The 14,538-nt window shown below is 45.3% G+C and overlaps 1 protein-coding gene across 10 annotated transcripts in view; it reads right to left on the bottom strand.

Annotated features, from left to right (window-relative positions):
• The window catches only part of cacna1ab (calcium channel, voltage-dependent, P/Q type, alpha 1A subunit, b), a 617,073-nt gene that overhangs the window by 141,206 nt on the left and 461,329 nt on the right, over window positions 1-14,538 (bottom strand). For all 10 annotated transcript variants that reach the window (XM_038784774.1, XM_038784777.1, XM_038784770.1 and 7 more), the window contains 4 exons: window positions 10,871-10,967; window positions 10,431-10,591; window positions 5,428-5,568; window positions 2,698-2,899 (listed from right to left, as the gene is read on the bottom strand). In XM_038784774.1, the coding sequence (XP_038640702.1) occupies window positions 2,698-2,899; window positions 5,428-5,568; window positions 10,431-10,591; window positions 10,871-10,967 (601 nt within the window). The remainder of the gene's footprint in view (window positions 1-2,697; window positions 2,900-5,427; window positions 5,569-10,430; window positions 10,592-10,870; window positions 10,968-14,538) is intronic.

The raw sequence follows: 14,538 nt of genomic DNA, 5'->3' as shown, positions 1-14,538 counted from the left end.
GCCCGAAAGCGGTGCCGGTCCCGGAGCGATTCAGGATATCCTAATGGGCTACCACCGCCACCACGTGGAACCAGTGCAATTCCAACAAATGCTGGCGTGTGGTTCGCCAGGGTCGAGAATGGCACTTGAGAGCTTGACAAATAGGAGCTGCATACAGGCACTCCACTCCCCACATACCCTTATCCCAGCCAAGAAGATGGCACTGGCTGTGCTGGAGCATGCCCGTCCCGTTGAGGGGTCGGCTGAGCCAGAGGGTGCCTAGGGGGTTGGCCTGGGGAAGCACAGCACCCATACGATCCTTGGCGCTAGGTTCCCAGTGGGCAGTCAGCAGTCTAATGAAACAGAGTCCATTCCGGGGCAGGGTTAGAGGGGGCGTTCCCGATGCTTGTAGTGCCTGGAAAGACCCCGCAATCTAACAGCACTCTTTTCTTTCAGGGCACAGTGAGGAACACACTACTGAGGCCACTCTCAGTCCATTTCTTGAGATCAAAATGCCTTCAGTCCCCTGACACGACTCAAGGACCTCCTCCAATGTCCCAACTCACCTGTTGGGGATCCTTGGGGCTTCCTTGCACCCCATCTCATGCAGCAGGGCACCCCGGGCCCCAATCCCTAGAGTGGGCAAGATGCCACATGGGCACCTTGGCATTGCCAGCCTGTCAAAGAGGTAACCAGTACAGTCAACAAGGGGGAGCCAGTCGATGTGGTATATTTGGACTTTCAGAAGGCATTTGACAAAGTCCCGCATAAGAGGTTATTGTGCAAAATTAAAGCGCATGGGATTGGGGCAAATGTATTGGGGTGGATAGAAAACTGGTTGGCAGAGAGGAAACAAAGAGTAGGGATTAATGGATCCTTTTCAAATTGGCAGGCAGTAACTAGTGGGGTACCACAGGGATCGGTGCTGGGACCCCAGCTATTCACAATATATATAATGATTTGGATGAGGGAACAAAATGTAACATCTCAAAGTTTGCAGATGATACCAAATTAGGTGGGAGGGTGAATTGTGACGAGGATGCAGGGATCCTACAGCAAGATCTGGACAGGTTGGGTGATTGGGCAAACCAATGGCAGATGCAGTATAATTTGGATAAGTGTGAGGTTATTCACTTTGGAAGCAAAAACAGGAAGGCTGATTACTACCTGAATGGTTGTAAATTGGGAGAGGGGAGTGTGCAGCGGGACCTGGGTGTCCTTGTGCACCATTCGCTGAAGGTAAACATGCAGGTGCAGCAGGCGGTAAAGAAGGCGAATGGTATGTTGGCCTTCATTGCAAGAAGTTTCGAGTATAGAAGCGGGGATGTTGTTGCAATTGTACAGTGCCTTGGTGAGGCCACATTTGGAGTCTTGTGTGCAGTTTTGGTCTCCTTCTCTGAGGAAGGATGTTCTTGCTTTCAAGGGAGTGCAGGGACGGTTTACCAGACTGATTCCAGGGATGGCGGGACTGTCATATGAGGAGAGATTGACTAGGTTGGGATTGTTCTCGCTGGAGTTCAGAAGAATGAGGGGGGATCTCATAGAGACTTATAAAATTCTAACAGGACTGGACAGGGTAGATGCAGGGAAGATGTTCCCGATGGTGGGTATGTCCAGAACCAGGGGTCACAGTCCGAGGTTTCAGGGTAAACCATTTCGGACAGAGGTGAGGAGACATTTCTTCACCCAAAGAGTGGTGAGCCTGTGGAATTCATTACCACAGGATGTAGTTGATGCCAAAACATTGAATATATTCAAGAGGCAGCTGGATATAACACTTGGGGAGAATGGGATCAAAGGCTATGGGAGAAAGCAGGATTAGGCTATTGAGTTGGATGATCGGCTATGATTGTGATAAAAGGGTGTCCTCCTATCTTTTATGTATCTATGCATCTATGTACTCTGGGTGGGGCGACGCCCTCAACCTCTTTGGAACCTGCTTCCAAGCAGCGATCTTAACCCATGTTAAACCGAAGAGTCATCCCCAAGAGGACGGAGACTTGGGCTCAGAAATGGAGACTGAGGTGACTGACCCACATCCAGGAGTCAACATGGAGGAACAGTGTGGGTGGCATGTGGCACAGTGGTTAGCACTGGGACTGCGGCGCTGAGGACCCGGGTTCCAATGCCAGCCCTGGGTCACTGTCCGTGTGGACATTCTCCCCGTGTCTGCGTGGGTTTCACCCCCACAACCCGAAAGATATACAGGTTAGGTGGATTGGCCACAATACATTGCCCCTTAATTGGAAAAAAATAATTGCGTACTCTAAATTCATATAATAAAAAACTTGGAGGAACAGCCCCCATCAGTGGCCCCTCGACACTCAGCCAGGAAGCAACGATACCCCACCCACTTCACGCCCCCAGATCCGGATCCACTGACGATGGACTCAGGGTCGTGCGCAAAGAGGCAAAGAAGGCCTCATCATCGTGGGAGGGGAGAGGATCTGGACTTGGGGGGTGGGGATGTGATAACCCTCACGAGAACCGTGGGGAATCACCCATCGATCTCCCCATGGAGTAAATCCTTCCACTATGTCCCAACACCAACATCAGAAGCTGCACATCGCCACATTTCCATTTGGGAATATTCCATTTGGGGTTATAACATTTGTAATTTAACACTAGTTGTTTTTGTTTCATGTATAATTAATTCCTGACAGTATATTAGTTTGCTTTCCAAATAATACATTGCCAAGTTGGCCAAGCAGCACAAACCTCATTTTTCTCCAGACTGTAGTCCTCCATCATTTTATCCCCCTGCTCTTGGAAAGTGATGATGATTAAGGCCACAAAGATGTTCACAAAGAAGAAAGGGAAGACAACAAAGTAGACAACATAAAAAATAGACATCTCCATCCGATAGCCAGGGCTGGGTCCTTGGTTCTCATATGTAGCATCTACTGAATGCTTCAGTACACTGTGGAGAAAAGGAAGATTCGTTATGAGGAATAGAACCACGCAGGCTCTTTAGTTCTAGCGCTCTCAATTTTTCTAACCGTTCCTGTTTAAGATTAATTAATCTCCATTGTATTGCCTCTCTAATCCTTTCCACTTACCTTACACTTTGGAGCTGCACATTTCTAACCGGATCAGGGCATCTCACATGGTTGGTTGGGGGGGGGGGGGGGGGGGGGGGGGGGGGGGGTGGGTAGTCAGGACTTTGGAGGTTGGATGGTCAGGGAGGGTTGGGGGTAGTTGAGATGCGAGGTGTCATGTGGTCAGGGGGACCGGAGAGGTAGTCAGGAACTGGGGAGTTGCAGGGTCGGGAGGGTTTGGTGATAGTTGGTGGGGCGTGGGGTTGTCGAACCGTGGCAGGTCAGGGAGAGTGGGAGGTGAGGTGGGGGTAGTCCTGTGTTGGTGGGAATGGTGGGATCAGTACCATAGATAACCAGGAGTTAGACGCAGTTTTAATCCTTCTAATTTTTCCTGGGGTAGCTAATCTTCTAAGAGTCAGAACCACCCAAGGTCTCAGAATTTAAGTCTGATCTTTGGCGGGTTTGAGATGTAGGGAATTGCCCAATGGAAATAGAAACTTTCTGGGCAATTCTCCTGTGTGTGTGGGAACATTGTGGGGGACCCCAGAATATCTTCCTAGGTACCTCAGGTGTTCATTTACAGGATGTGGGTGTCACTGGTTAGGCCAACATTGATTGCCCATCCCGAGTTGTCCTTCAGAAGGTGGTGGTGAGTTGCCTTCTTGGACCGCTGCAGACCCACTGTGCTGTTAGGGAAGAAGTAACAGGATTTTGCCCCAGTGACAATGAAGGAACAGCCGATATATTTCCAAGTCAGGGTATTGAGTGACTTGGAGGGGAACCTCCAGGTGGTGGGGTTCCCAGATATCTGCTGTTCTTGTCCTTCTAGATGGTAGCGGTCATGGGTTTGGAAGGTGCTGCCTAAGGAACCTTAATTTTAATTGTATGCAAGCAGCAGACATTAACTAGGGCTTCACTTACAAAAAAAATAATTTTATCGGTTTGTGTTTGTAGTCGTAGCATTGCAGAGAACATTAAACAGTAACATAGAGGTCTTTACAGGATGGGATACATGTACAAAACAAGAAAGAAAGAAAACAAAATTAAAAAACCAAAGAGTACAACAAACAAAAGAGTGTCGCAATGCGATGGCTATAAAGGATAGTTCTGGGTATGGACACGAGGGCAGCATCTGTACAGATGCCCATGCAGGGGCCATGGTTTTGGACTTCCTGTCCTCAGCTACTCCATCCGTGCCTTCTACCCTGGTATTAAAACATACCAGGTGCGTGTTTGGCGCCGTTTGGGCGTACTTTTGGTGAGGACGCAACCATATTTCTCATTGCCATTTATCCCCTCCGGCTCTTCTGCTTTGCATGATCTACATCCTGGTTGTTGTTTCCCCCCCCCCTCCCCTTTTCCTGCCCCACCCCCTCCCCTTACCCCCTCACTGTCCTACTACTAGGGTTTCACTTGTGCTTCTATAAAGAGGCACAGACTGAAACTGTGGTCGCTGGGTTAGGAGTTGCATGTTTGTAGTAAGTAGCTCCGTAAATAAATGCTTACAAAAGTATATAAAGATTGGCTCCAGTGTATTATCCATCATCACCCGGCTTTCTGGAATATAACATTTTATAGAAGGGGGGGCAATATAATTCACCTACACACCCAATGCCACACAGGGACTGATTTTGAAAGAAGAGTACTTTCTACACAAGTTATAATTTCCACCCTGCCCCATAGCAATGAAATCTGGAAGGCCTGTAATTTTGGTTGTTTACCCATGTAACACCCATCAATCTATTTACATGGAGCTGGTAAAGATGGCACAGGTCATCTGACTCAATCCAGTGCTACAGGCACCAGTCGCCTTTGGAAAAGCCATTCATTTTCTGTGACCCTAGGCCAGTGTTATCCAGTAGAAATTGCTGAGTAACCACAGATGTGGCTATGACGAACCTCATTTAGTCATAAGCTCTAATATAAGCAGAAAACACCTTACACGCAATATAGATAGGCATGCTTAAGTGTACATTTATCTTCCAAACAACGGCCACCATGCACGAACCAAGATAGTAAAGCACTCCTATTGTTCAAAAAATTCTGCTTTCCATTTCACCATTTTACCAACTAACATACAGTAAGATCACAGTACATGTGCATATGTTGTGCGAATGTCGCCTTTTCAATTTTGGTGCCCGTTAGTGCTTGTTTAATAATCAGAAATACATTTTGCCATATCTGGATTCATATTTAATGAGTAATGTACTGGACAATTGTGACCTGGGCAATGAGTGTGGTTGGCTATTTGATCATATGGAACATCATAATTAAGCCCAACGCTGTTCCCTCTTCCTTTGATACACACATGAACATTCACTAGAAACTGTAAGATGCTGAACAGACTGATCAGTCAAAGAGAGACAAAGGATTGAACTGTAAACGTGGTTAATAATGAAACTTAACTTACTCTGGCCATCCCTCTCCAGTAGACACGGTGAAGAGAGTCAGTAATGCCCAGAGCACATTATCGTAATGAAACTCGTATCGTTTCCATTCCCGCTTCTGTGCCTTAATATCACTTTCCCTCATGTAGACCAAGTACTGTCCCCTGAAACAGAAAAGAGTAAGAAAAAACAATATGTCAGAATATATTCAAAGTCCTTCAAAATCAACACGTTAATTCAGAATGCAGCGACTAGTCCTACATAAGCACGGTAGCATGGTGGTTAGCATAAATGCTTCACAGCTCCAGGGTCCCAGGTTCGATTCCCGGCTGGGTCACTGTCTGTGCGGAGTCTGCACGTCCTCCCCGTGTGTGCGTGGGTTTCCTCCGGGTGCTCCGGTTTCCTCCCACAGTCCAAAGATGTGCGGGTTAGGTGGATTGGCCATGCTAAATTGCCCGTAGTGTCCTAATAAAGTAAGGTTAGGGGGGGGTTGTTGGGTTACAGGTATAGGGTGGATACGTGGGTTTGAGTAGGGTGATCATGGCTCGGCACAACATCGAGGGCCGAAGGGCCTGTTCTGTGCTGTACTGTTCTATGTTCTATGTTCTATAATAGGTGGGACAGAGATTTTCTCTTACTAGCTACCCACACTGAGTAACCAAATAGTTGATTTGTTTCTGGTAGGGTTGATTGCGGCATGAGTATGTTTTTTTAAACTTAGAGTATCCAATTCTTTTTTTTCCAATGAAGGGGCAATTTATCGTGGCCAATCCACCTACCTTGCACATCTTTGGGTTGTGGGGATGAAACCCATGCAGACATGGGGAGAATGTGCTAACTCCACACGGACAGTTATCCAGGGATAGGATTGAACCCGGGTCCTGGGCGCCGTGAGGCAGTAGTGCTAACCACCGTGCCGCTTTTAGAGGCATGAATATTAACCAGGAAACTGGAAGAACCTTCCTCTTCTCTTTTAAGATCCTGTAGCACAACTGGAAGTCTGCCTGAACGAATGCAACAGGCAGATGTGGCCTTGACCACCTTCTATTTTGTCAGAACTGATGAATTAGAGTCATAGTGGTGCATGGAACAAAAAAACCATTGTATCTGCGCCAGATAAAACCACCTAACTATTCTAATCCCATTTTCTGGCACTTGACACATAGCCTGGTATGCTTTGAACTTGTGTCCTCTCGTAACTGACCCTTCAACTAAGGGGAACAGCTGCTCCCTGTCCCTGCCCCTCATAATCTTGTACACCTCGATCAGGTCGTCCCTCAGTCTTCTCTGCTTCAGCAAAAACAACCCAAGCCTATCCAACCTCTCTTCATAGCTTAAATGTTCCACCCCCAGCAATATCCTGGTAAATCTCCTCTGCACCCCCTCCAGTGCGATCACATCCTTCCTATAGTGTGGCGATTAGAACTGTACACAGTACTCCAGCTGTGGCCTGACCAAAGTTCTATATAACTCTATCATGATTGCGTGGGTCTCACCCCCACAACCCAAAAGACATGCAGGGTAGGTGAATTGGCCACGCTAAATTGCCCCTGAAATTGGAAAAAAACATTTTAGAGGGCATTAAGAGTCAATCACACTGCAATAGGTCTGGAGTCATATTGATGCCAGATCGGGTAAGGACAACGGCTTTCCTTCCCTCAAGGAGATGTTTTTTTTAACAACAATCAGGTAGTTTTGTGGTTACATTACTGAATCTAGTTTTTTATTCCAGATTTATTTAATTAATTGGATTTAAATTCCCCAGCTGCCATTGTGAAATTTTAACTCAAGTCCCTGGATCATGGATCCTAGGCGAGGCTTTCCCCACATTCCACTAAGTGTGAGAGTGGGTGTGAAAAATGGTCTTTTCCCTGCTGGCGCAATGGTGGGTTTTCGCCCAGGCATCGTCTGCTTCCCGCCTCATTAATTATGTACGCATCGGAAATACATTGGATCACTGGCAGGCATCTGATTTGCCTGCCTCACCATCCGTATTAAGCTTTGGATAAAAGCAGTCTAACTGAGAGTACCGGATGTCAGTGTGATTTGGAAGAATGCACCACAGACGATTGTCATCTGTAAATGGATTCACAGCAGCAGAAGACTATTGGATGCCTTGTCCCAAGTTGTGAATGATCTGATTCACCATCGATATGACACAGAGTCTGTAGCTCCGTTGGTTGAAATGGATCTACTTGAGGAGCCGTCAGATTGAAGACACAAGGTCACTGAGAATTGACTGACAGCTCCAGGCTCTTGTAGGGTTCCATTGTGATTTGGGTGCAAGTCAGATGCATAAAGGAGCATTCTGCTCCTACGTTCTGAGGCCAGGATGTCCTCTCCCAGTTAGCACCTCATCTCAGCAAGGACACATGCTGCTGGAGTCACCATCCTTCAAAAAGATCAGGACAATATAAGCCTGTTGTGTACCTATTCACTCTCATGTGTGAAATGAGAGGCATTGCAATGCTGGTGTTCATGCTATTCACTGCAACTTGTCACCTCCCTGGTGGCATCTAGTGGCAATGAATGCCTCACCTGTGTGCCTGCCTAATCTGGCTCATGCTATAGCCTCTTCCCCATAGTCTCAGCTTCCACAAACTCATGACCCTCTATCCCTTTCGGGGTCCTCCTCTTTGGATGAGATGTGCAGCTCCTCCATCATGTTATCTTGCAAGTCCTGCCCCTATTGGGCAGCGTACTGCAATCCTTGATGATCCATGAGAATATCTGGGGACTGTACTGAAGTGCTCTGCCAGCTCTACAACCATGTCCTTTGTCAGCAAGGACCCTGCCCTGGACCCTGTTTGGTTCCTCGAAGATTTTGAGGATCTATGATCTATGAGGCTTGGATGCTTCCTGGATATTTGGTGTAAACCAGCATGATCAGTTTATTGTGGTCACAGACCACTTGTATATTGAGCATCTCGTAGCTTTTCCTGTTGCTGTATTGCAGTGCCTGTTGCCTGGAGCTTTTATAGCCACATGAATGCAGTTGATGGCCTCCCCCACCTGTGGAAATCTGGCGCACAAAGCCCAGTGCTCTGGCCTTGGCTTGCTCTCTGTAAACGTTGACATAACTGTGAGCTTAGGCTAAAAGGACGTCTGTGATCTCACAAATGCATCTGTCTGGACGCGCGAGAATCTTACATACGTCCCTAGATGGAGCCACTGCATAGAGGTTCGGAACAGTCATTATATTCACAGCCACCGACAATGAATGCTCTTTATGACCTGAACAACATACACCCTCCCCCCCAACCACGTGAGTCACCCCCCACCCCCCCCAACGGAAGTGGCATACCCACCCCCAACAAGGGATATGGCGCTCGACTTATCGATCAACAGTTCCAATGCGCCACAACAGAGTACCCTTCGGCGCCCGGTACTTGCCCGGAGTGGAGAAACTACGGCATCTTCATCGCAACCTTCAACATGTCATCGATGAAGACAAACATCTTGTCAAGCCCATCCCTAGACCCCCACTACTTGCCTTCAAACAACCGAGCAACCTCAAAAAAACCATTGTTTGCAGCAAACTACCCAGCCTTCAGAACAGCGACCACGACACCACACAACCTGCCTTGGCAACCTCTGCAAGACGTGGCAGATCACTGACATAGGTACCACCATTACACACGAGAACACCACCCATCAGGTACACGGTACATACTTGTGCGACTCAGCCGACGTTGTCTACCTCATACACTGCAGGAAAGGATGTCCCGAGGCATGGTACATTGGCGAGACCATGCAGACGCTGCGACTATGGATGAACGCTCATCGCGTGACAATCGCCAGGCAGGAATGTTCCCTTCCAGTCGGGGAACACTTCAGCAGTCACGGGCATTCAGCCTCTAATCTTTGGGTAAGCGTTCTCCAAGGCGGCCTTCAGGATGCACGACAACGCAGAATCGCCGAACAGAAACTGATAGCCAAGTTCCACATACATGAGTACCACCTCAACCAGGACCTTGGATTCACGTCGCATTACATTCATCCCACCCACCATCTGGCCTGGGCTTGCAAAATCCTACCAACTGTCCTGGCTTGAGACAATTCACACCTCTTTAACCTGTGATTATCCCTCTCTCCAGTCACACTGTCTGGACCTGTAAAGATTAATTACCTGCAAAGACTCACATTTAAAGTATCGTCTTGCATCATTAACTTTGTCTATATATATGTTTCTGGAACCCATCTCTTCATTCACCTGAGGAAGGAGCTGCGCTCCAAAAGCTAGCGATTCGAAACAAACCTGTTGGACTTTAAGCTGATGTGGTAAGACTTCTTACTGAAAGATGTAGAGCAGCAGTTCAAAGTATAACTCTAACAAAAGTTGATCCTTCACTGTGTTGATTCCAGATACAAGACACTGCACTGCAACCATCAACAGCATGACATTTAATAATAGTAATCTTTAATGTCACAAGTAGGATTACATTAATATTGTAATGAAGTTACTGTGAAAATTCCCTAGTTGCCACATTCCAGCGCCTGTTCGGGGACACTGAGGGAGAATTCAGAATGTCCAATTCACCTGAAAGCACGGGCTGGATTCTTCGCCCTGCTGCGCCACATTTCTGTTTCACCCCGCCGGCGGAATGCTCCGTTATGCCAGCTGCTCAATGGGATTTCCCATTGTGGGGCAGCCCCGCGCCGTTGGGAAACCCCCGGGCTGCCGGCAAAACTGGAGAGAGGGATAATCACAGGTTAAATAGGTGTGAATTGTCTCAAGCCAGGACAGTTGGTAGCATCCCGCCGGCGGAGAATCCAGTCCCACGTCTTTGGGACTTGTGGGAGGAAACATGAGCACCCGGAGGAAACCCACGCAGACACGGAGAGAACGTGCAGACTCCGCACAGACAGTGACCCAAGCCAGGAATTGAACCTGGGACCCTGGAGCTGTGAAGCAACAGTGCTCACCACTGTGCTACCGTGCTGCCCATTTGCACTCTAAGGCAGTACAACAGCCTCCACAACTTTGAAGAGGAAACAGTTGAGTGTTGAATGCTAGAACACATACCTGCAATCCCGCTCAAACTCTTTCGATTCATCAGTGCAATAGAAAAACCTGCCCTTAAATAGCTGCACAGCGACCACAGCAAAAATAAACATGAAGAGCATGTAAACGATCAGGATGTTGAGAACATTCTTCAAGGAGTTTACCACACAATCGAAGACGGCCTAAATGGAGAGAGCAAGAAAATGAGAGAGCTAGAAAAAGTTGCAGCATTTGTCAAACCTGACCAGAACCAATCATCGTGTGCAACCACATCTTAAAGGTTTCCTATCAGCCTCTGTTTTTTCGATAAGTTGGTGATTTCACCAGAGATACTAATCAAAGAGAGCTTTCTGAATATGTCAATAACACAACTACATGTGGCAATGCAGTAGTTCTTTCCTGTTTCCCTATAACGGAAGAGGAAGAAATCTGGAAGTCTATTCAAAGAAAATCTACATTACCTTAAGTTTAGGCAGTCTTTTGATGGTTTTAAGAGGTCGTAGCACTCGGAGCACTCTTAGAGATTTGATGGTATTCAGATCTTTCCCTTTGCTCCCACTAACAATAAAATAATATTAAATTAGCACTTCACACAATAACATCAACAGTAATAGAGCCTTTGGTGGCTGTACAATTGTTCCTCTTTCGTACATCTAAAACCTCACCTTATTACAGGAACATCACACTAAAGTAACACCTCATGTATTTGGAATAAATGTATTCACCTGGAATAAAGGCCCAACAGTGACTTTCTACAGCCAGTGTGCAACCTTTCTCACACTACTTTCACAGCCGACTGTCATTTTTTAACAGTCTTCTCTACTATTTTAATTGCATTTTAGTGTAGGAACAATATCAGTGGTATTTTAATGCTCATTGCATTATCTAAGGAAAGCAGGCAGCTTTTGATGTTGAAACTGTTTAAAGAACAGGCTCCTTTAGAAGTAGCCCATTGATTGGCTGCCAGCAAACGCGATGCATTCTTTCATCTAACCAAAGCACTGCTGTAAACATTTCTCAAACTTTGCAGAATCAAAACAGATCTAAATGACTAATTAGCCGAATTAAGTGAAAAATGCAATGACCAGCAAACATCCCATACACCAACAACACACATTTTATAATGGTCCTGTGAAGCGCCTTGAATTTTTAGTACGTCAAAGGTGCTATATAAATAAGCTGTTGTTGTTGTTAAAGATCATATCCCAGTCAAGGGTACTGGATCCATTTTGCGGTTATTTTCCACACTCGAGCAATTATTTTTTTTCTCAGTAGTATCAAATGACAACACGTTATGTTGGAGTGTATATATCTGTATGTTTAAAATTTGGATGTTTCAATTGTATCTCTCAGCACCATCAGACAATAATAAACTTTTTGTTGAAGTGATTAGTCAGTTAGACACATCAATTACTGCGAATAATGAAACCAGTTGTACAATTGGGTATTTTGAATCCGAAAGGGAACGATTCATTTCTTCCGAGGAATACAGGAATTACTTTGTTTAATTGTTGATAAAAAGAGAGAAAAAGGAAACAACGTTTAAACACGAACTGCAAAACTAAAATTTTGAAGGATAAACCCTGTGGATGGAATTTTTCAGCCGCTCATGCTAGCTGGATTTTCCAGTCTTGCTGATGTCAGTGGATTTTTGAACGGCTTGCCGGATTCTATGGCCCCGCCCTTGCCACAAAGAGGCTGTACAATTACACCCTGTGTCATTTTTTTTTCCTGCATGTTGATAATCAGAGTGAGGGCTGTTAGTGTTGGGGAATGAAACCTTTTTCAAGCAATGATGCCAGAATCAAATACTTGTTGAGATTAGACATAGCGAAGCCAGATGCAGAGTAAAGTTCCCTTATCCACCCCAAAAATATACCTCAAACCACAAAAGACCCCCACACCCTCCCTACATTGCACTAGTGTGATATCTATGTACTTCTAAAAACAAACGTCCTGTGGCCGATTAGAAGGAACTGGACAACTTGGTGCTGAATCATTATTAATCTGTGCTGAAAATCATTTGGATTTGTGTTGAAACTGTCCAATCAATTTTGTATGGGATCTTTACCACCAACAGTCAAAGGAAACATCTGTCCCATCAGTCTGACTTGACTTGTACTTAAGCATCAGAGGAGTAACCTATTGTCTGAACTCTTTAGGAAAAATATAGCATATCCATCATTATTTTGAAGAATTGCAGGGTCTAACTTTGGCAGGAAATGTTAATGTCACTGGCACAGGATTGGGTAAACTAGAGGTTGGTTCTCTGGTCTGGAGGTGACTGTATAATGGGTTTAGCCTGGTAACCTCCCATCCTTGCACTTTGCAACTGATGTTTTTCACTTCCATTATGGTCTGATAGGTCAGGATGTGCTGGTCACGATCTCAGGCAATCAACACTTACCATCCTCATGAGTGAAACTTCAGGATCTCCTTAATTACTCTTGTCCCAGAATATCTACAGACTATCCACAAAAGGTTAAATATTTGTAGTGACAAATAAGACCTCATCAATCAAATTCAGGTCACCACATTTTTCACGTTCAGGAGATGACTCACTTTTTGAGTTCTGATATATTATAAGATCTTTGAGTCAATAAACTTTTAAAAAATCCTTTCATGGGATGTGGGTGTCGCTGGCTGGGTCAGAGTTTGTTGCCCATCTCTAATTGCCCTTGAACTGAGTGTCTCGCTCGGCCATTTCAGAGAGGCAGTTAAGAGTCAACCACATTGCTGTGGGTCTGGAGTCACATGTAGGCCAGACCGGGTAAGGATGGAAGATTTCCTTTCCTAAAGGACATTAGTGAACCAGATGGGTTTTCATGACAATCGATGATAGTTTCATGGTCACCATTACCAAGACTAACTTTTCAATTCCAGATTTATTAATTGAACTGAAATTTCAACAGCTGCCGTGGTGGGATTTGAACCCATGTCCGCAGAGCATTAGCCTGGGCTTCTGGATTACTAATCCAGTGACATTTTCACTGTGGCACCATCTCCCCCCTAGCCACACACCCTCTGAATGACAGGTGCGAATTTCATAGCTATTTTCTTCAGAGTGTTTTGCTGGGCATTAGATATTCAGATTCATGTAAACTGAATTACAGATATGACCATGGCCAATATAAGCCACATATAAGGGTACTTGTCTTCATTCATACTTCATTGAAGTAGTTTGTTAAATGTCGGGAGTTAGGAAAATAAAGGTGGTTTTAAGGGATTGATAATTGTATTGGGAAACATTAGAAATAAGGTATAGTTTTAAGTGGGTTTAATACAATGTTGCTGTGCCTGGAAAGGTAAACCTATAGTTAGATTCATGGAGGACAACGGTGTTGTATGTGCAGGGATTGGTTAAGATCCAACTGTGTTTCTATTGTGCTTAGAGAGGGCTATGATGTGAAGAGTAATAAAAGCCATAAGCATGTGAGTGTTGCTACGTAACTTGGGCCTTGTAAAGTAGACATTTTTAAGTTTTAGCTCAGCTAATTTGTGGGCAGTTGAAGATAGTTAGTGAGAGAGAAGAAAGCTCTCAAAGCTCTGCTCAATGCAGTTGGTTTAGAAGGCTAAAGAGAGAACATCTCTCAGCTTTGTTAGAAGAAAAGACATACCATGGAGTAATGGTTAAGAAAACAAATGCAGACATCTGAAGACCAGCTAGTTAAGGAAACTAGAGAAACAAAGAGAAGTTTCCAAGAAGTCTGACGTTAAAGGTACAAGAACAGCACACTGTTCAGTAAATACAGAGCGAGCTGAGAAGAAGAGAATACAAAAAGATATCTGGTGATTTTCAGGTTTGTGAGATTTTACTGCAGCCTGTGGAATGGGAGTTGAAATAAGTGGCTTGATCTTAAAGAGTTTATGTAAAAGTAGCTAAAATGAAAAAAAATCCGAAAGAGGTTGGTGTAAAATCCTGGACTCGATTCACTGTTAAAAATGGAGGGAAAGCTTTGTTTGAAGGTGTCATTTGGAAAATGTGGTCTGGATTTCAGAATGAAAACTGCTAAGGGAAAGCATACTTAGGGAAATGATTTTAAAGTGTGTTTTTGAGAGTGGAGTTTGGAAACTCACACAACAATCATCTGGGGGGGAATCTGAGGAAACATCCGCATACACTCATTTG

Source organism: Scyliorhinus canicula, chromosome 25, assembly GCF_902713615.1.
Source record: "Scyliorhinus canicula chromosome 25, sScyCan1.1, whole genome shotgun sequence".
NCBI classification, from domain to species: domain Eukaryota; kingdom Metazoa; phylum Chordata; class Chondrichthyes; order Carcharhiniformes; family Scyliorhinidae; genus Scyliorhinus; species Scyliorhinus canicula.
Note: the sequence above shows the minus strand (reverse complement) of the source record. Positions and strands in the feature narration are given on the sequence as shown.